A 20,884-nucleotide genomic window follows, 5' to 3' on the forward strand; every position below is an offset into this window, starting at 1 on the left:
TATTCTGGCTCGGGATGATAGGGGAGAGGTTGTTCAGGGTCGATCAGAGCTGTATGTTGGAGACGTGCGATCGGAAATTGCAGAAGCTATAGCTGTGAAAGAAGCTTTGAGTTGGGTTAAGTCGACAGGTTGGAGAGGGGTGGTGCTTGAATCTGATTGTCTGACAGTGGTTCAAGCGTTAAGGAGCAAGATCAACATGAGCTCTCCGTTTGGCGGTATTATTGCTGAGTGTCGTAAGATGCTCTTAGACTTAAACATTGAATTGTTATTTATTAAACGATCTGCTAACATGGCTGCTCACTATTTAGCGAGAGAGTCACGTTCATTTCCAGGTCGAGTTTTCGATAGGAGGTCTGTTCCTATTGAATTACAGTCCATTTTGTTGGCCGATAAGTTTGAGTAATATATGCTACATTTTCGTAAAAAAAAAAAAACCCCCAAAACATAAAATACCGCCATACAAATCAAATTTATGAACTCAGAAGACAAAAGAGGGTTTAACAAATTGTGAAAAATGATTGTACGGACACCACCTCGTAAACGCAAGGCCGATTCGACGGCACCGGAAAGCCCTAATTCCGATCACCGTCTCATCATTTTCGAGGATCTTCCGGTGCCGGAACCCTCACATCATCAATCTCCGTCACAACATATGCTTTGCACTTATCAATGTCGCCAAATGGTAAATATATATTTATCCATGTAATTTAATTAAATAAATTAAATTAAATTGTGTGTTTATTTTGTTTTTATAATTAATTGTGTATTTTAAGCTCTGTTTGATAAGTCTAGGTTATGTTTTTTTTTGTTGTAGGTTAAATCGGACTTTTTCGAAGCTCTGAATAGTGCGGAGAAGCAAGCACGTGATTCGAAGTCGAAACTCGAGGCTCTCACTGATGATTTTGGCAAATCAGGTGACGGTTGTTGAACCTATTATCATTTCGTGTTTTTTGAATGTCTACTAGTTATGAGATGATTAAATGTGTTGTAAAATTTCCGTGAATTGATATATGTAGGGGGATGAAGTACTTCTTATGTAATTGTTTGTTGAAATGTGAATACGGTGCTATTCTATGATGAAGTATAGTGATTGTTGGGAAGATCGTTTACTTTGAGATGGAGAATTGATTTAATTAACGATGTTTTGAAAGCATAAGCAGTGCTTATTAATAAGCTAGCTCCAAGTTGAGACGGTTTTTGGATTAGAGAGAACATATATAAATGCAAGCTATTATTTCTAGTTATCTATATGTTAGCATAGATAATGCATACTACATTGTATTGCTTTGAGTTCTCTCTAACGCATCAAAAGTGGATATTCTATCTATGCTGCTTATTATTAGTAATAAGTTGGAAATCCTGAATCCTGATTGTGTATGCACTTCTTTTCTTTCAAGAACCTATAATGTATATGCTGTCGAGTGTCGAGGACTTTCAAGTTTTTCATCCATATTATGTATATATCCGTGGAATTAGAGGCTGTTTGGGTGAGCTTAATTTTTTACCTATGACTTAAAGTTGCTTAAAGTAATAAATGATAACTAAAAGTTTTAAGTCAGGTTTGTATAAATTTGTTTAATGGGTAACTTTATGAGTTATTTAAAATGTAAAACCAAAAACAAATTTAATAAATGTTTCCTTTGAATGATGATGTTAACTTTTATCAAATAAAGTGAAAAAAATAAAATCAGTTATTCGAAAGTACCTCTTATCAACTTTTGACTTTAAGCTGTTTTTGGACTTTTAAGTCAATTTCTTACTTGTTACAAAAACCTACATTTTTAACTTAAAGTCAGAAATCACTTTAACCTACTGGCTTAAATCAGACTCCTAATCATGTCATTATAACCATTTCTGCCACTTATATTTGCATTGCATAAATAAAATTTTGTTTTTTTGCTTGTTACAGAATCCGAGCGGAAGAAATTCCGAGAGCAGTTTTTGTATGCAGAGCAAGAACTTGCTGCTGGTAAAGGGAGAGAGCAGGCACTGCAAGATCAGCTCATGAAAGAGGTCAATGACTCTCACGAGCGTCTAAAAAAGCAATTTGATCAATATGGTGAACTTGAGGTTCGTATGTTAGTACTCCAGTCATCCTATAGGTCATTCTCTTTTTCTTTGATTAAGACTAGTACTTGTTTTCCCCGGCTATTCCCAGGCTTTAGAAATTTTAGATTTTTTTTAATTTTAATACTTAGTCATTTACTTGTTTAAGTAATAAAACTTTCTGTTTCATATATTTTTAATAAGTCTAGTATTTGTTTTTATATTTTATATTTTTATTTTAAATATATTCTTAATCATTGAAATAAATATTTACGTTGTAAGTAAAAATAATATTCAATATAACTAAATAGTCGTTAATATCGAGAAATATGCAGAACGCGTAATATCTATGCTCATGTAGAAAGTTGTTTTCAAATATTATTTACAACTTGTATCTAAATAAGTTTGTTATTAATAATTTGGGTTTAAAACTTACCACTTGGAACGCTGATCTTTAAATATTAAATTATTTTGCATGATTTTGAATTACGTGTATACGATTTTATTTTTTTCTACGATGGAAAACTAATGAAATGCAATTGTTTTTTTGGTTATTACATCAATTTTTTAAAATTTGTTTATAAATTTAGTAGGCATTAATTAAACACCGGGGGCGTTTGGATTGTTAAAGGGAGTTATATTGTTAAAGGGATCCAGAATGGGGAGAATGGGGAACATGAATGGGGAACATGAATGAGAGTAATGGGAATGAAGGTTAATGAGTTTGGGAACAAATTTACTGAATAGGTGTTTGGATTGGCCCGGAATTAGAATGAGCTCACTGCTCACCCGAAATAAATATTGGCCCGAAGGGTAGCGGCCCCGGGTTACCTACGAAAAAAAATATTGGGTTGATGTAAAATTGGAGTTGAATTTTTTCAGTAGAAAAGAATACATTTTTTTTGAAATTTATGATAATGTAATTCATACCCAATATTTTAAAAATGATTAAAAAAATCCAAAAAATGTTTAAGGATCAGTTGAATTTCGTCAAACATCTATCATCAGACAATAATAAAAGAAGTCGTTTCAACAAGAGAGTACATACACATACACAATCAGAATTATATATACATCGTGAAGAAAATTTACTAAAGAAGTTATGTGTATTCAAATAAGTTACTAAAGAAGTTATGCGCACTGAGGCGCTACGGTCCGTTGGAGCCTAGGCCATGAGGCGCCAGATGAGGCGCTCGCCTCATCGAAATGACACGAATTTATTTAAAATACAAATTATTTATTATAGAAGTCTGCAAAAACACTACAAATAAGAATATGAAACTTAAAGGAACTTCCATGTTGGATAAGTTTTCTTACAATCACTTTTTTCGGTAGCCATTGCTCCTTTATGGCGTAAATTTATACATATATTTTACTTATGTAACGGGAAACACAAAAGAACAAGCATATACATGGTATATTAGTATGTATAACACCATAAATGTAAGAACATACACAATGTGTGTGTATATATATATAATTGTATACACATGCAATATATATATATATGTATGTATAGGAGGCTGTTCAAATAGAAACGGAATTAAAATAAAAACTAGAAACAAGACCAGTCCAACAAGAATTTTAAATACAGAACCCTTCACATAACTTAAATGGACCCTTTCACACACAACCTCACATAATTCCCTCCATTTTTAAATTATTTTTTCAGTCATTCAACGAATGTTTTTAAAAATTTGACTTCAGTGTATTTTTGTTCATCCTCCAATGATCAGTATGCATACCATATCTATTCCGACGATAAATCACTAATGATGGTTACGAGAATTACTAAAATTTAGGGAGTTCTGAAATTATAGTGATTCCGGTTTAGTGGTTCTGTTAAGTATAAATATAAATAGTGATCTATCGCAGTAATATAACAAATATAATATGATAATTGATTGTTGGCAGATGGAGAAAAATATAGTGAAGTCGGATTTTAAAAAAATTTATCGATTAATGGGAAAAACTAAATTAAAAATGGATAGAAAAATATATACATGTGGATGTACGAGAGGAAGTGACAGGGTGGAGTTGAAGGGAGGAAAGAGAAGGGGGTAGGATAAAATTTGTGTGGTGGAGATTTAATTGAAGTTATAAAATTAGTGGTTGTTATTAGTTTCTAGTTTTTGGAATAAGTGTTTTTTTATTTGATCTCCCTATATATATACACATGATACACACACTAGGGATGTCAAATTAATCCGATCCGACGGATAACCGATCCGAAATCCGAAATTTTGGATATAACGAACCCGAAGTTTTTTGGATTTGGATTTTAACGATACCGAACCGATACCCGATCCGAAATCCGAAACCTAATCAAACCCGAAACCCGATTAAAACCCAACATATAAATAATATATTATATGTTATATTTTAGATCTAAACATGTAATTTACATATTTTTTTGTATTATTCGAGTAGTAGTAGATTAATGTCAATATTGTCTCACTTATTTACTTATTTAGTGAATTGTAACTCTTTATTTCAATAACAAGTTTTATTATGTAAGATGTACTTTTCAAATATTTACAACAAAACTTCATTTATGATGAAATACTACATATTATGTCTTTTAATGTGTTTGACTACTTATTGATTCATGTATTTCAATTTTAGCTAATATTTAAATATAATTAATGGTGTTTGCATGTATAAACAATATTAAATTTGACTATATTATTTGTAATCTTGGATACCCGAAAAATAGCCGATCCGATCCGAAACCCGATGGATTTGGATTTGGATAACCCGAAAATATTTGGATTTGGATTTTGCAATACCCGATTCGAACCCGACCCGTTGCCATCCCTAACACATAGCTTCACTTTTGTTATTATTGATAACATGGATTTTTAAACACTTATGGGCTTAAAAACAAGTTGGATTTCATGGCTGTTTTTAAATATTTTGACTGTTTTTGCGCCTCGTTGTGTCTCTCGCCTTAGGGGTCTAGGCGCGCACATCATCGAAGTCGCTGCGCTTCGGTAAGAACTATGCGCTAATGATGCGCCTCGCTGCGCCTCGACGCGCCTATAACAACACTGGTTTAGTATAATCGGTAAAAAGGTTTTGGATTCCCATTCTCATCCATTAATATTTGTAACCAAATACAGTGTATGGTTGCATGTATGGTTGCATGTTCCTATTCCTGTTTACTGACAGATGGGGAACGAAAATAAAGAATTAATCTATTTGTTTTTAATTAGTTTATCTGTATTTAGTTTAGAGATAAATAATAGAGAAAAATGTTCCGAAAGTTAACTTTAGGAAATTTTTCTAAATTGGTTACCATCTTGTATATAAGAATTGATCGGCATTTTTGTAATAATTGAATAACCCCCTGCATTTACAAAGAAAACCTTAATTTTGTATTTGAAGCTGACTTAACATCGAATTATTATCTAAAGTTAACTTTGGGATCTTTAAGCCCTAAATAATATATATATATATATCTATATGATTAATATGCGGGGTTAGAAATTTATTAAATTATATATATATATATATCTTTATGATTAATATGTGGAGTTAGAAATTTATTTATTAAGTAGTGTATTTATAATAAAGCCCAATTGTTTGTGGGCCTTTGTTCATTGCTGTTAGGTTTAACACTGGGGTTTTATAGCCTATATAAGTGATGTAATCCCCCACATTATTTGAAGATTTAATTATACATTTTTCTTGGGAATAATATTGATCAATTATTCTTGGGATTCGTATAATTAATTCCTTATTATCTTATCATCATGTATTGTTTAATAAATCATCATTTCTACAACCTTGTCCTGCATCACAGACCTTCAATTTATCAAAATACCCCCATAGAAAGTTATAAGATTTAGGATGTTAATATATAAAGTTATAAGGCATTAATTTACCATTGGACTTAAAAATATAAAGATGTAAATAGTTAGTAAGTTTAGGTAGATTTTTAAAAATACAAATTTGTAGTTTTGTAATTTAAGTAATATTAGTAGAGTTTATAAGAGTTGTGTTCAGGCTGTTGTGACAGTTATATGCTATTTAATTTCGTATCCCTTTATGTGCTCTTGGAGTGGTTTCAAGTTTTTTTATGAGACTCTTTACTCTTGAACTATTTTGCATATTTTGGGTTTTGAACATTATTTATATTCTGCTTCTTAATATGTAGGGGAAGCTACAAAATGAAATGAATCTTCGTAAAAAATCTGAAACTTTGGCAGCTGCCGCCGAAGAAAAGACAAGGCTGCTAGAGAGGCAATTAGGCAGTCTTTCTGAAAGTACAGAGAGGGAAAAAAGCCGTCTTCATCATGAGCTTATCCAGATGAATAAAGAGGCAAAACTCTCAGTTTCAAGAATAAGTGCAAATGTGAGTGATTTGTTTTTTTTTAAGAATTTAAGTTGTTCACCTGTCAACTGGCTATTCATATGTGCATGTCTTACCTTTAGATGGAAAGAATGGAATGCAGAGCAAAAAATGCCGAGTCAGAATCAAGGATACTGAAGGAGCAGTTGGAAGAACTTAGGACACGTTTTAAGGAGGTCGTTATTTAGTACATTCATACTCATTTTATTTCCCCCTATATGTTTCCCCCTTATATATTGTGCCTCTTGTTGTGCCATTATTAAAAATTGATAGATATGGTTGCCAGAAATCATAAAGCGTGTTTATGTTTGTTTTATCAGGTGAAACTTTAATAAACACTTGAGCTTTCCTCAATCAAAATTTCACATAATTGCTCAGTCTAAACTTTAAACTCTAAAATCAGACAGACTTCCTTATAATATTTTTGTCCACCTCCAGGACTTTATATTATTTACTCTCGTTTGATCATAATTAATATTTTAAATACCCCCTCAGACAATTTTCGTCAAATCATTTTGTTTTAGAGGTACTTATGAAGCCCACTCTCTGTATAGTTGTATTAATTTCTCGTGATATTGACTGAAAAAGATACAGTGTATTCATACATAATATAAGGAATCAGGGTACCGTATTTTGTTCTTAATGTCTTCTAGATTATGAAAGTATTTATGATGTTTTGGCACTCCTCTTATATTGTAATTTACTTGGATGCAGTTGTGTCTCATGTTGTGAATTTATTGTTTGTCAGCAGTGCTTACACCAGAAGAATGAGGGAGAAAAAAGGTTATCCAGTTTAATGTCTCAAGAGAGTACATCCTCTGATTCTAGTATTTTAGTGAAGCACCTGCAAGAGGAGCTTAAATACTATGTAAGTCTTAATTGATATTTATTATAAGTCTACTAAATATTATAATTTCTATTGAGCAATAAAAAATTAATTGCGAAGTGTGTAATATTTTTTTTACCGACTCACGAAGACAAAAAGAAACAGTATTAAAAGTTAAGACTAATAATAGGTTGGGAGTATAAGTTCATATTAAATAGACATTTTATGTCATAGAAATTAGAATTGTCAAATTGCTAGCATACAGAAGGAATGAAGTTGTAACGAGTTCAAGGGCATCATTGAGATTTCAAAAAACTCTATAAGTCACTTTGGTGTAACTTTCATAGTTGCACCAAAATAGTGTAGCTGTGAAAGTTGGTTTGAGGGTAAAAGTGCACTTTAGAACTTGGAAGCTGGGTGGAGAAGTGTCACAAAAATCAAGTGTGTAAGAATTGTCTTCTAGCTTATCATATTACTCACACTTGTTAGATTTCCTCGTGAAATTTTAAATTATACTGAGCTGCTACCATATCCCCAAAACTAACTTAAAACTCACTGTTTGACGCTATAAGTAGACTTAAGCTCTATGCCCACACATCTAACCGACATGTTCACTGCCGAGATGGAAATTGAAAGGAGAGTCTCATAACTCGTAAGTGGATGTATTTACCATTTAAGTAGACCCTAAGTATAAGTTGGACTTGTTGGTCCTAATCAAGTGAAGACTACGATTCAGTCCGTTATTTTCTGGGAGAGTGAACTAGTATACTGTGTTGTATCAACATGGCTTGTGGTGAATTTGTATTTTCCATAGGAGTAGGAGAGTGCATGTCGTCTGAGAAGATTGTAATGGGGGGGGGGGCTGGAGATTCGTGAAGAACAGATGAAAAAGAGGAAAGAAAAATAATGGGGAAGAAAAGGGTGGAGAACTTAGGCTTTATGCAATTTGCATTGGAAGAAGATGATGCACACATAAAATTATTATCCACTATTGAATGGAGGATATATGTGGGCTGTGCATACATGTACTATTATTTCTATTTACGTGAAGCCAGCTGCAAATCATTACATAATAAACTTTTACGATGTGTCCATGTAAGATAGCTAATATCTAGCCCTAGTTTTAAGTTTGACATATTAAACGTCACTTTTATGCTTCATCAAGTAAAGTCATTAGGATCTGCATTCGAAGATTCTAATAATAACAACATTGATGATTCATGTAATCACGATCTATGGCAGAAATCTAAGTGAAAAAAAGTCCCTTCTGTGGAAGTTGGGCACCAGCTGAAGTAGTAATATTAAGTGTGAAATGTTAAATGGTGGTAAGGAATTTATATGGATACATTAGTCAGTAATGTGTAGTCTACAAGTACTCCCAATCATAAAACTTAACGTATCCTCCAATCATTACCACGTGCACAGTATGACATTATTGCTAAGTTCATTTGGCAGTGTCAGACATGATTCACGTACATACTAGTTTACTTCACATCATAAATTTTTTCATTAGTTCCTGGCTGTCTTTCAAAATTGAACACTAGGAGTCTGAAGTTCGTGAGGCTAAAAAGATAAGATCTTCTCATGAAGATATTGAATTGCTGAAAGAGAAATATTTAGAAGAGAAGGGTCGCAGAGAAAGAGCAGAATTGGATCTACTTAAGCTACAAGATTTTCAGCAGAGCACAAAAAAGTTAGAGGATGAATTATCTGGTTGGAAATCAATGATGGAGAAAATTCCTGGTGTATCATGCGCTGACGATTTGCCTCGTAAGTTTGCAGGTTTACAAAAGTAAGTTTGAAACTTTTACAATTGGGCTGTAATTCTGCAACGGACTTGAATCTGAAATTAAATTTCTTATAAGATATGAATATTTATGGCATTAAATTTGCTAGAGTTTCCATTTTTAGGGGGTTTGTTGATTAATGGCCTCGATCTTCTGTTTCTAGATTATTATTTATGCGCAGTCCACTTTGTCCATCATAGAAAGCAGAAGCTACTTTGATATTATATAAATTTATATCTTCAAATATTGGAAAGCTTTTTATAGTTAGTTTAAGCTGGGTTACATCATTGAACTATGCAAAAATTTTAATTGACAGTTTAGGAAATAGGTATGCAAACAGGGTAGTTGGTGTTGCAGACAATAATAACTCTTTGCTGAAAAGCAAAGCAGCTGAAAAGCTTAAAAAACTGCTATTCAGAAAAGTGCTTTTGACCTAAAAGCTGTTTTTAGAGAAAGCAGCCCCCATTGCTTTTGAAAAAAGCTGTTTTTCTGCTTTTGCGAGAAGCAGGTGCTAATTTCACCATCAAACCTCAAGTATAACATTATTTGTTTTTAAATTTTACACCAAACATGTGCATATCAAAATTTTTACCAAACATTCATCTGACCCGCACTTTTACTTTTTCTAACAGAACAACAATTTTTAACAACAATCGCAAACAGAGCCTTAGTATCTTGTGTTGTGAACAAGAGAATAATCATCGGACCAAATTGAGTGTACTAAAGTTGTTAGCTGTTTAGTCTTTAAAAAATCAAAGTTTGCTCACACAGTGATAACGCATGATTTTCATTAATCTTTTTTTTTGTAATTTAATATGTCATAATTGGTTGGTCACAATTTATCAATAATATTGTTGGTTACTGTGCTTTTCAGTTTTTTGTCGTGAATATATTATAATAATCAAGGTTTTTTGTGGGTTAAAAACATCTAATTATTTTTTATGTCGTTCTTTGAGTATATTTATTGTTAGGTCCTTGTCATTATGGTAGCAAGGAGATATAATCTTTTTGATTCTCCCATTTATGCGTCAGTTTTACTATACTGAAAAAAATTTATGAAATGCAGAGAGGTGGTTGATGGCATGATGAAATTGGGTGAAACTGCTGAACGCCTGAAAACGCTTGAGGTGGATTTAGAAGCTGCAGAAGTGGGTAAGCAAAATGCTGAAGCTGATTCTATTATGGCAAAAGAGATGCTAGAAACGTCAAAAACAGAGGTCAAACATATCAAAATGATGGTATGTAATTGTTTAGATGTCACAATTTAAACTTGATATTACTAGTGAAGCTTAGTCTGAGTGACTAGTACTTAACTGCTATATCACTTCAGTTCTGCATGTCACTATGTTGGGGATATATTTAATTAAGATCGTGTTCACTTGTATGGAATTGGCCTGTGAATCAAATAATGTAGAACTCTGGTGGAAAGAGAAGGGTGTAGGGGTTGAGACTTGATAGCTTAAAATATGAGAGAGAACACATGATCATGATAAGATTTGTGAATGATGTGGTGGAAGAAAAGAAAACTTGAACAATATAAAACCGGAATGAATGAATATTTTGTGTACAGATCTTCAAAACTAAAAATATCATTCAACTTTACCTATTATATTTTATCCAAGTGAACGCATGTTAAATGTTGAAATCTATGTACATTGTACAGGGAGAAATTGTTGATTGTGTTTTATTCTAGAAAGAACAGAACATTATGTTTTAAACTTGTCAAAAGTACAAATAGGATTTGTACTTGAGAGTAATTCGTGGAATTTTTTCAAACCCCCTCCCCTCCTCTCCCCCAAGAAAAGCAACAAAAGGAAGAAGGCATTGACATGATAATACTTGTAGGATTGCTACTTTATCTTTCTCATCTTTCTGCTACAATCACTTATGCTTTACATCTTCAGTCAGTCGCAAAAGATCCTTTTTAAAGAATCACATGTTATAGCTAATTGTTTTGTAATGCTGTTGTTATAGCTTTCTTCTGTTACTGAGGAAAGAGATTGGTTGAAGAATACTATTGAGGAGTTCAAGAAGAACAAGAATGTTGAAGCAGGGGGTGAAGTGGTCCTCGGAAATCTTACTCAGGTTGCATTATGTTGTAATTGCTCTATAAGATCTCAGTCATTATTGTTTTTGGTTTGTTTGGTTACTCCCTCCCTCCCACCTATTTCTTTACATATGATTGGGCACAAAGGTATGAAAAAAAGAGAAAGGGTTAAATGCGTGGGTCCCGTGATAACTAAAAAAGGAAAATTATCTGTTTAAGGAAATGTGAAGAATTGGAAGGGACATCCTATAAAGGAAAATGTCAAGAAATTGACGGGACTGAGTACTTGTTTAAAATTGGCAGGAGCTCGAGTCATCTCTTGTGAAGAAAGAACAATACATAAAAGAGCTGGAGAACATTGTTTTTATCGAAAAAGAAGCAAGTTCTCGCCGTCAGAGTGAGATAAAGATGCTCACTGAGAGGCTAAATGGTGAGGCAAAAAGAATAAAATCACTGGAGAGAGAAGGTGACCGTCTCCGTTCTGAGATATCACTCTTGGAGTCAAAGGTATGCATGCATATTCTACTTGTGCAGAACATGTAATGTAATCATGCAGAGTTGTACATTTTTACTTTTCTTTGTTCATCCATCACTAATTGAGATAATTATTAAAAAGTATACTAAACAATTATTTTCCATACAGCTATTATGATGTATGTATCATGTAATATTCCTATAGAGGGTCAGTTTTTACTATCTCTTTATGATTGTAATCCTTGACACCTGTGAAAGAGACGTTGTGTTTGTATATAAGAGATTATTAGAACTGTTCTTAAACTTGAATCCTTGATAATAACATCTAGATGTTATTATCAAGGATTTAAGTGTAAGCGATTATCAAGTTGATATAGCATCTATCCTTCGGTTTGTTTACCAGGCCTTGATGATCTTCTAATAATGTATGGTGAAAACACCTAGATGTAACTCATCCATCTTGTACTTTAATTTTTCAAATAGCTTATGCACCCTCTGTGAGTTATCCAAGTTGTTCGGCTTCATTCCTTTATTAGTCTTATCAGTCCAAGGCTCCCAAAGTACGTGCATTTGAGCATTTTCATACAAGAGCTTACTGAGTAGATGGTTACATTTAGGAACTAGACATGTTCATTTTTTTAACAGGCAATAAGTCGGTTAATTATCTATCACGTCATCTTTAGGTAAATGGTGACAGCTGCAAATTTATTCTGCAATGTTTGTTAAAAATGAAAGCCTTTTGCTTGTGTATGAAATGCAGCCTGTAATAGTTTTTTAATCAACATGAAACATCTGCTTTTCTCTTTCTACTTGCTTCTTGGTTTACACTTTTTCTATCTCAAATTTTGTGATAAAAAGATGTGGGCTTGCTAGCCCATGTGATATACAAAAAGTTAAGTACACATCCTATTTGATGTATTAGCTGGGGCATGGTGATTTTTCATCTGCAAGCACAAAAGTTCTACGGATGGTGAACACTTTAGCTGTTGACAGCGAGGCAAAACAAACAATCGAAGCTTTGCAGATTAAATTACAGGAGACAAAGGAGAAACTGCAAGCTGTTGAAGAACTAAAGCAGTCAGGTACTGGTTTGTATGTTGTAGTAAACACAGTGAACAAAAAGACAGTAGACAAGATAACAAGAGTGCATGATTTAATACAGATCAGATAAATTAGAAGGAATGATATCCTGGATTCCTGGACTTGGATACAGTAATTTGTTATTATTGAAATTGTAGCTCTGAGTATATATTTTTCTCTTTAAATATTGTTTGCTATGTTTTCTGTTTGGGTTTGTTATTACAATGGTCTAAACAGCTTTTAATAATATATATTAGATTTGCTACGGAGAGCTGTTAGAATAGCTTGTTAGTGTTTTACTTCCACTTGTTACACTCCTATGCATGCTTCTAACATTTAGTGTATGTTTCCATGAGTATCATTCTTGTTTTGTATTAAAACACGAGACTGAATTTTGTACTCGGTGTTTTAAAGCTTATATATATTTACTATTCCTTAGAGCGTTTCAGGCTGTGTTGAGGATTTGGAAGACATAAAGAATACCTATTTAATGGAGTTAAATGCAAGATGTGTACTTGTAGTTACACACTTGTGCACTTTGAGTAACACCGAGTTTGGTATCTAGCAGCTAAGTTACCCGAACTCTTTAATTTTGCCCTCATACCCGTGTCCATCGGACATGACACGGGTGTGGGTATGGGACCGGACACTTTAACCTTAAGAAATCTTAGTTCAAAATAATTTACAAGACCTCACAACAACTTAAATCTCTTAATTCTAGGGAGGGATGTCTATAGATTACTATTTTCATGTTATCCTTTTGATTTATGTTACAAATATGACAAACAATTATGTAAATGTTTACTTTATAAAGTAGATGACATGAATTTACAAGTGTAATGTATAAAAAGAATGTATAATTTCGCTTATGTGAAGGTTATATGCCGAATCTCCGCACCCGTGTCCAATTTCGGATCCGTATCCACGAATCCTATTTTTTGTACAAACCAAGAGTCTGACGCTTGGATCCGCACCCGTGTCCGACACCCGTACCTGAGTCTGGGTAACTTAGTTTAGCAGAATGAATGTTGTAGTTACAAAAACCTTGCCAAATGGTACTGCCTTCAAATGATTTAACGGTGTTTGTAAAATATATTAAATGAAGGGATAATAAAGTCTTTAAACATTGTATACCAATTTTAACATGTCCAGCTTTTTATGTGTTTATAGCTTGTAAATGCATTTTATAGACATTAAATGTGTTCAATTTTATGTTTCATAATATGAAAATAGTTGGATAATATAGTCTCTCTCTCTCCCTCTCTCTCTCTCTCTCCCTCCCTCCCCCTCTCTTTCTCTCTCCCTCCCCCTCCCTTCCTCATATATATAGCACCATTCGCCGTAGTTTCTGAACTCAAACATCTCCTGTTATGACCCCTAACACAAGTCAAACAATTTTACTATAGATCAATCGCCAGTTCAAACAAACAATTCCCATGCGAAATAAATCACAGATTCAAATTCCTTCTCAATATTCTACACCGAATTTGTCGACCCGACTCCCATTTTCAAGCCAACGAAAAATATAAAAATAAATAAAAAGAACAATGTGGATTTAATTTTCTAGGAGGTTGTGTTCTAGAGAAAATTGTATAATGGATGAGAGATTTGGGGATAATAGACCAATTATACATGTACTGGACTAGACCATGAAAGAGCCGTTGAACCTAAATTATTACAAATTTAACATCTCTGTAGCAAGTGCACAATTTGCATTCAAATCTACTAAATGTGTATTTAGACGTCGGTGTTAAAATTTTTAATGTTATAAGCTGATAAACACAAAACTATAGTACAGTACAGATGCATCTAGATTTCTTTAGTGCTGTTACTTCGTACTTGCATTTTTTCCAAACTGAATGCCTACTGCAGATAATGGCTGTATTTGAACTTCGAAATTTACTAGGTAATTCTGGCGCAAGTGTGGATTCGTATATATCTGGAAAGATTGTGCAGCTTAAAGAGCAAATTGCAACACTGGGAAAACGCGAGGAAAGGTGTGAGGATACACTTAAATTTACTGGCTTCAGTATTGAACAGTTTTGGAAAATGATACTGAAACTTTTGGGTGATTTCATGAAACAGATATAAGACTGTTTTTGCAGATAGAATATCAGTATTCAGAAGGGCATGCTGTGATATGTTCGGTTACAAGGTAATAGAATTTTAAAAAATCAGTATTATTGCAAAGAAATAACGTTTACCTATATCCTGCATTTTTCATTTAGTACGTTTGAGGAATATATTTATTACTTGAAAGTTGAAAGTTGAAAGTGATACCATCATATATTCTCATAACCACGAGGTTAACTTTCAATGATCTGTTTTTTTTCTAATGCCAACTGTATGAATTGGCATCAATGCTGTCAATCTAAGCTTGAACTTATGGTTTTAAATGAATCAACAATCAATAAATGAACTTAATATATGAGAGCAGGAAATTCCTATTTGTTACCCATTGTATTTATATGTTTTGAGTGTACAAATGTGTTTTAAATAAAGTGTCAGACCATAAGTGATACAGTTCGGTGTACTTTTCTGTATCCAAAATAAAACCCACTTTGAACTTGCGTGACTTTCCTTTTACATTCCACTGTTGTACACTTAATTTCTTTTTTTTTTTAATCATAAAAGCATCAAATTTTAAATTATATTACAAGATGTAAGGCGTAAATGCTAATAAAATGTTTTATCACCTGACAAGGGGAAATGCGCGTATTATAAATTTTATGTTTTCTACTTTTAGTAGCACTAACATGTTATACATGAAAATTATATCATTCTGTTTGAATGGTAGGAAATTCAGCTCAAGTACTTGCTTGCACATATAAGATATTCTGTACAAAATTATCTTACTTAATAATATGTCTTGCAGATTCTTATGGACGACCATCATCGTGCTGATGGAATTCCGGTCACTCGTTTTACCTTGCACTCGATTTATGCTCAAAGTGATGACGAAAAGCTTCAATTTGAGTATGAGTCAGGGAATACAAATATTATTGTAAGATGCTCATATTTTCCTTGTATGTAGAATACCAAATGCAGTATTCATGGATATTACTGCCATAAATATGTATTCATTGTGGAAGTGATATCTCTATTTGCATTTTGCAATCATAAAAAATATTTATTAACTAGATGTATACATTAATATTCAGGCAAGTGACTACACCTTGCAGCCTGAGATATCTCGTCAGGTATGGATTCGAATTCTCCACTGGTCCTTTAATATTATACGAGTCTAATCCGCTGTTATTAAGGCTTGGTAAGGGTGCCAGAACATCGTGTGACGCTATGATGATAAGGCATCTGCATAGTGATATTAGTTCTGTACATATTTTTGGCTATGGTTGCTTTTCTCCGTAAGTAACATTTGCAGCAATAGAACTATGATTAAACAAGGTATATAATCTTCAATAGTGATTACACAGAGTTGCCACAATTACTGCAGCTAAATTAGCAATTACACAGAGTGTGATGTTGATCCAAGGTCGTTCTGGGTTCGATTCTCATGGTCCATATTAACTACGTTTTTGATTTTATAAGCTTTGCCAGTGGATATTAGTATAAACTCTTGGAACCAAGATAACTAAGCTAATGTAGTCTAGAATAAATCAAGTACAGTAGCTATAATGTATAATTGTTCGCTTACTGCTCAGACAACTTCTGTCTCATTTGTCTTTGTTGCTAATCTGAATGTGTATTATATTATTTTGATTGTATGCGGAGAACTAAGAATTTTGACATTTTATATTTAGTTTAACTACCTTCCTGGTTTGGCATTTTACAGGTTGATATATTTATTCGAAAGATGAACTCAATTCCAGCTTTCACTGCCAACTTGACAGTAGAGTCATTCAACAAGCGAACACTTTCCTGAGATCTAGCTACTCAACTGTGTTGCTGCTTTCTATTGTTCCACCACCTCGAATGGTGTTTGCTTGTATATCTATTGTGATATTTCTTAAACAGATGTGATTCCCTGTTGTTAGTGATGGTTAGCGATTGTGCTAGATCTAGAAGATCCCACAAGGCCTGGCAAAAATCTTTCGGCTGTATGTGTCCTGAAATATGTTTAGAAGGTAGAGAAAGGGTGTCGGAAATGATCATGATCATCCTAGAACCTGTCATCATTTTTGATTGTTTTTATGTTTTCTGTATCATTTTGATTAGTTTTGTGTCGATAACTCAATCCTATCATATCTAGATGAGAATAAACTGCTTTTTTGATTTGCATTAAACTGTGTAACCATTGCATATGTGATGTAAATACCACCTGATTTATATAATTTTCTTAAAAGTAATGATAATGTCAATGTTCTTTGTCGTTCCAGTGAATCTAGACTTTTTAGATGCAAGCATCTCTCACTATACTGCGCTTTCTACAAAATTCCACACTGCTTTTCAGGATACTCCCCCACTATTGTTTTCAGGATTACTCTCGTGTAACAGCAGTGCATTATATGCTGGGACAATAGTGGGAAACATAAAGCAACTGGAGGTAAATTTGTTCTGACACTACTACATTGTCATTGATACTTATGTTTTGTGTTTTATTTGCATTACATAAGACATGATGATTCAGACTTGTTATCAAAGTTTATAATTATTTTTGTAATTTTATTAAACTTTATACCGGTATGGGTTAACCGGTTAAGAAGGCTCCAGAATAAGTGGTACTAACTTTCGTATACAGAATATTTTTTGTATTTGCACCCGTTGCTATGGACTGCTGCAACCCAAGTATATGTGTATATATACTTTGCAGCTGCATGGTCATAAACGATGTAGTGATCTGCATTCATTAAGTTGTCTGAAATGTACATTAGGTGATTGAGTCCTGTTAGGGAGAACATTCTGGTTCCCTTTTTCACTCCACTTGTGGGTTTGGTTCTTGAATTGCATTTCCTAACCAAGTACAGAGTTATCTGGCTCCATTTTATAGACACCCTGCACTTTCAGCCCACCGGAGACGTGCATATATTAAGCACATATAAGTGATATGTGTGTGCTCATGTATCATGATATGACTAGTCCATTTAGTGGTGATCATAATACCTTTGCTTCTAATTGGTCTCCTTTGGCAAATGTAGTAAAGTTGAAGTCCTTTGACTAGGATGTATATAGAGCAATTTCTCTGTGGCTAGAGCCTTGGCACACATCTATTAGTACTCAGAAATGAGAAAGGGGGTCCTAGGCCGTTAGGTGGCTACACAATGCTTTTGAACAAAAAACAATATACCGTCTCAGACAACATGTTGGACGGAAAATGTTTTCCCAACTGTTGGCAATTATTGTTTCGACTTTGATTTTGATGTTATCCTAGTCCCTGAGGTATAAGTTTTAATTTAACATGATAAGGGTAGTAGAGAACTTGGGGGTTATGATACTCTACTAGATACACTAATATTTTTAAGATTGGGAACACTTAAAAGTTTTTTTTTTGAATAAACACTTGTAGGTTTCTTATAAGTTAAAATTACTTACATTTTATAACTTACAAATAACTTAGAATATATCCCATAGGAAATGAGTCCAAAAGATAAATGACAATTTTAATATAGATGAAAGATGTACTATTGATAAAGCAAAGATCAATAGATCATGAACTCTCCTTAATCCAAACGGCAACACACGAAGCTTATAAGAAAAAGTTTATGACGCCATATAAAATATTATCACATATTCTTATTATTTTTAGCATTTATCAAATATTATCACAATTACATATTTTTACAATACACTTATTTTAATTTTCACTATCCATATCAAAGTATCACAATCACATATTTTTATTATTTTTAGCATTTATCAAATATTATCACAATTACATCTTTTTACAATACATTTATTTTAATTTTCACTATCAAAGTATCACAATCACATATTCTTATTGTTTTTAGCATTTATCAAATATTATCACAATTATATATTTTTATAATACACTTTTACTAGTAACATGCACATAAATAAATTATTATTAAAATATTAGAATACTTTTACTAGTTTTACTTAAAGCTCAGGATTATAAAAATTTTCGGTTAACCGGAAATTTCATTTAATATGATATTGTTCGAAGTCAACTAATTAACTGTGCCAAATCACAGTGTAGGTATGTCATTCGAGGGTGCCGCCTATGCATAATGTCGTTGATCTTATACTTAATTCAAAAGCAATGCTTCCCACTTGTCTCCCACATTGTCCTGTAAAATAGCTATGTGAGAATTACAAAAACCAGCATCACCAAAAAAGTACCTATAGGTTGTATTATGAGATATAATCTCAGTTAAAGAAATTGTCTGAAATTTTATTAAATTAACGATTAATTGCTAATAAATTGATCAAATTATGCTGTTAATTGTCGATAAATTATTCAATTTTTAAATATCATTCGATAAATTAAAAATCGATATCTTAACCGATTATTTTTTTAAAACTTTAATCATATAACAATTGAATCAACACCAAAAATTGTTAAGTTAGTTGTTATTAAGCATTGAATTATTTTTATCCATATTTCACTTAAATTTATATGTAATTGAATCCAAAATTTCATATAAACTTTTATATATTATGGATCAAACTTAATTAGGTGGAAATGCACTTAAAAAGATGACTATTATTGCCGACAAGCAAATGTGTTTGTGACACTTGTCATGCAGTAAGCATGCTTTGTGTTTCATTGTGTACCTTTGTATGTTTATTTTTTTTGATAAGAATCATCAGGTATAGTTAATGAAAATGCCATGATTTAATTTATGTATAATAGAATTACAAAAATAATAGTAGGATTTCAGTAATTGTTATGAATATTACAAAATATTACAAATAAATCAATTAATTTTTGTGTACTAAAGTAATACTTGTAAAATATTACAAATAAATCAGTGAAATTTTGAATATGTGATATACTAGTTCGACATAACTGGACAACACATATAAGGGATCCTGTTAATCGGTCAATTTACCTGGCAGAGTATATTACTATACGAAAGAATTTAACTACTTTGTTATTGTTTATGCATCAATTAGTACAAATCAATATAATCATTCTTGGATTTAATGATAAATTGATGTAGTTCAATTTTATTGATGGATCAAAAAAAGCTTGCTAAGTTATTAAATTTAGCCAATCCATTTGTGTAATGAAATAGTTTGACATCCGTGATCCGACGATGTAAACTCAAATATGAAAATAATATAACATGTAATTACCATATACAAGTATGACAAGTTTTTGAATAAATAAACACACAGAAAGCACTGATAGCTGACGGGAATTGGAACTCATACATGCACTCGTGTTCTGTGTATGTAAAATTAAATTGGTTAAACAAGTCATAAGCACACTCATTACATTATGCTCCTTTTGGTTTTAAACACAATAGTAATTAGTGAGCGATAAATTTTTAGATTTAAACACTAATTATCTGATAACCAGCAGCAGTAATAGATACCATTGTAATCTAGGTATGTGTTTGTGAAATCAAATTCAAGATATTTCATTCACTTATACAATCTCATACCACTTCGATTATATTGTTATATATATTTTATCATACACATACATAATAAAGTAAGTTTACTAAATGAATATTTTAACTTTAAAAATAGTTACTTAAATTTCACAAAAAAGGATATTTACTTCAATATTTGTACAATTAATTTTAAAAAATTGAATTTCAGATATAAAGTTAGGCATAATACATAAATGGATTATTATCTTATTTATTAATCATTTTTTTAATTTAAAAATATATCTCATATATTTTTAACATATTTTTTAATATAAAAAATAATTAAAATGTACATATATAATTTTTAAAGAAAATATTAAAAATAGAATTACTTATATATAAATAATCTATATTGGTATTACATATTTAGATAAGTACGAATTATAATGAGTCGATGCAATTTAGTTTATTTCGAATTTGAAATCAAAACTTGGCCTATTGTTAAAAATTACTTGAAATTTGACTACATGACCCAACCGAAAAATATCATCACATTCTACGTTTAGTAAGTTTAAATTTCAAGCTCAGCGAGAATATCTTACCAATAATATATTTTTTTAAATCTTATTTGATGATGTATTTTTTTAAATGAATTTTTTTAAATCTTATGTATTTTTTTTAAATAAATTTTTTCGTCACCCAACTTATTGTGTGTTTAGAAACTTACCACTCAACTATAATTTTTTTTGTTTTACTCACTAATATTAGGTTCAGATTTTTTTTAGTCACTAACGTTATGTTCAGATTTGA

At 32.1% G+C, this 20,884-nt stretch overlaps 1 protein-coding gene across 1 annotated transcript; it reads left to right on the forward strand.

Annotated features, from left to right (window-relative positions):
- The first annotated feature begins 429 nt into the window (after positions 1-429).
- Positions 430-16,944, forward strand: LOC141667757 (mitotic spindle checkpoint protein MAD1). The gene is made up of 16 exons (XM_074474369.1): positions 430-682; positions 815-914; positions 1,910-2,070; positions 6,206-6,403; positions 6,484-6,576; positions 7,152-7,268; positions 8,771-9,018; positions 10,080-10,251; positions 10,988-11,098; positions 11,364-11,567; positions 12,457-12,616; positions 14,521-14,611; positions 14,700-14,769; positions 15,490-15,618; positions 15,776-15,814; positions 16,408-16,944. The coding sequence occupies exons 1-16, from the start codon at positions 515-517 to the stop codon at positions 16,495-16,497; spliced, it is 2,151 nt and encodes a 716-aa protein (XP_074330470.1). The 5' UTR covers positions 430-514; the 3' UTR covers positions 16,498-16,944.
- The last annotated feature ends 3,940 nt before the right edge of the window (positions 16,945-20,884 follow it).

This window comes from Apium graveolens, chromosome 6 (assembly GCF_009905375.1).
Source record: "Apium graveolens cultivar Ventura chromosome 6, ASM990537v1, whole genome shotgun sequence".
In the NCBI taxonomy this organism is placed as follows: domain Eukaryota; kingdom Viridiplantae; phylum Streptophyta; class Magnoliopsida; order Apiales; family Apiaceae; genus Apium; species Apium graveolens.

Coding starts and splice junctions, on each gene's coding strand:
- LOC141667757 (XM_074474369.1), top strand. CDS start 515: ATGATTGTACGGACACCACCTCGTAAACGCAAGGCCGATTCGACGGCA. Junction 683..814: donor CTTATCAATGTCGCCAAATG/GTAAATATATAT, acceptor TTTTTGTTGTAG/GTTAAATCGGACTTTTTCGA. Junction 11,568..12,456: donor TATCACTCTTGGAGTCAAAG/GTATGCATGCAT, acceptor TTGATGTATTAG/CTGGGGCATGGTGATTTTTC.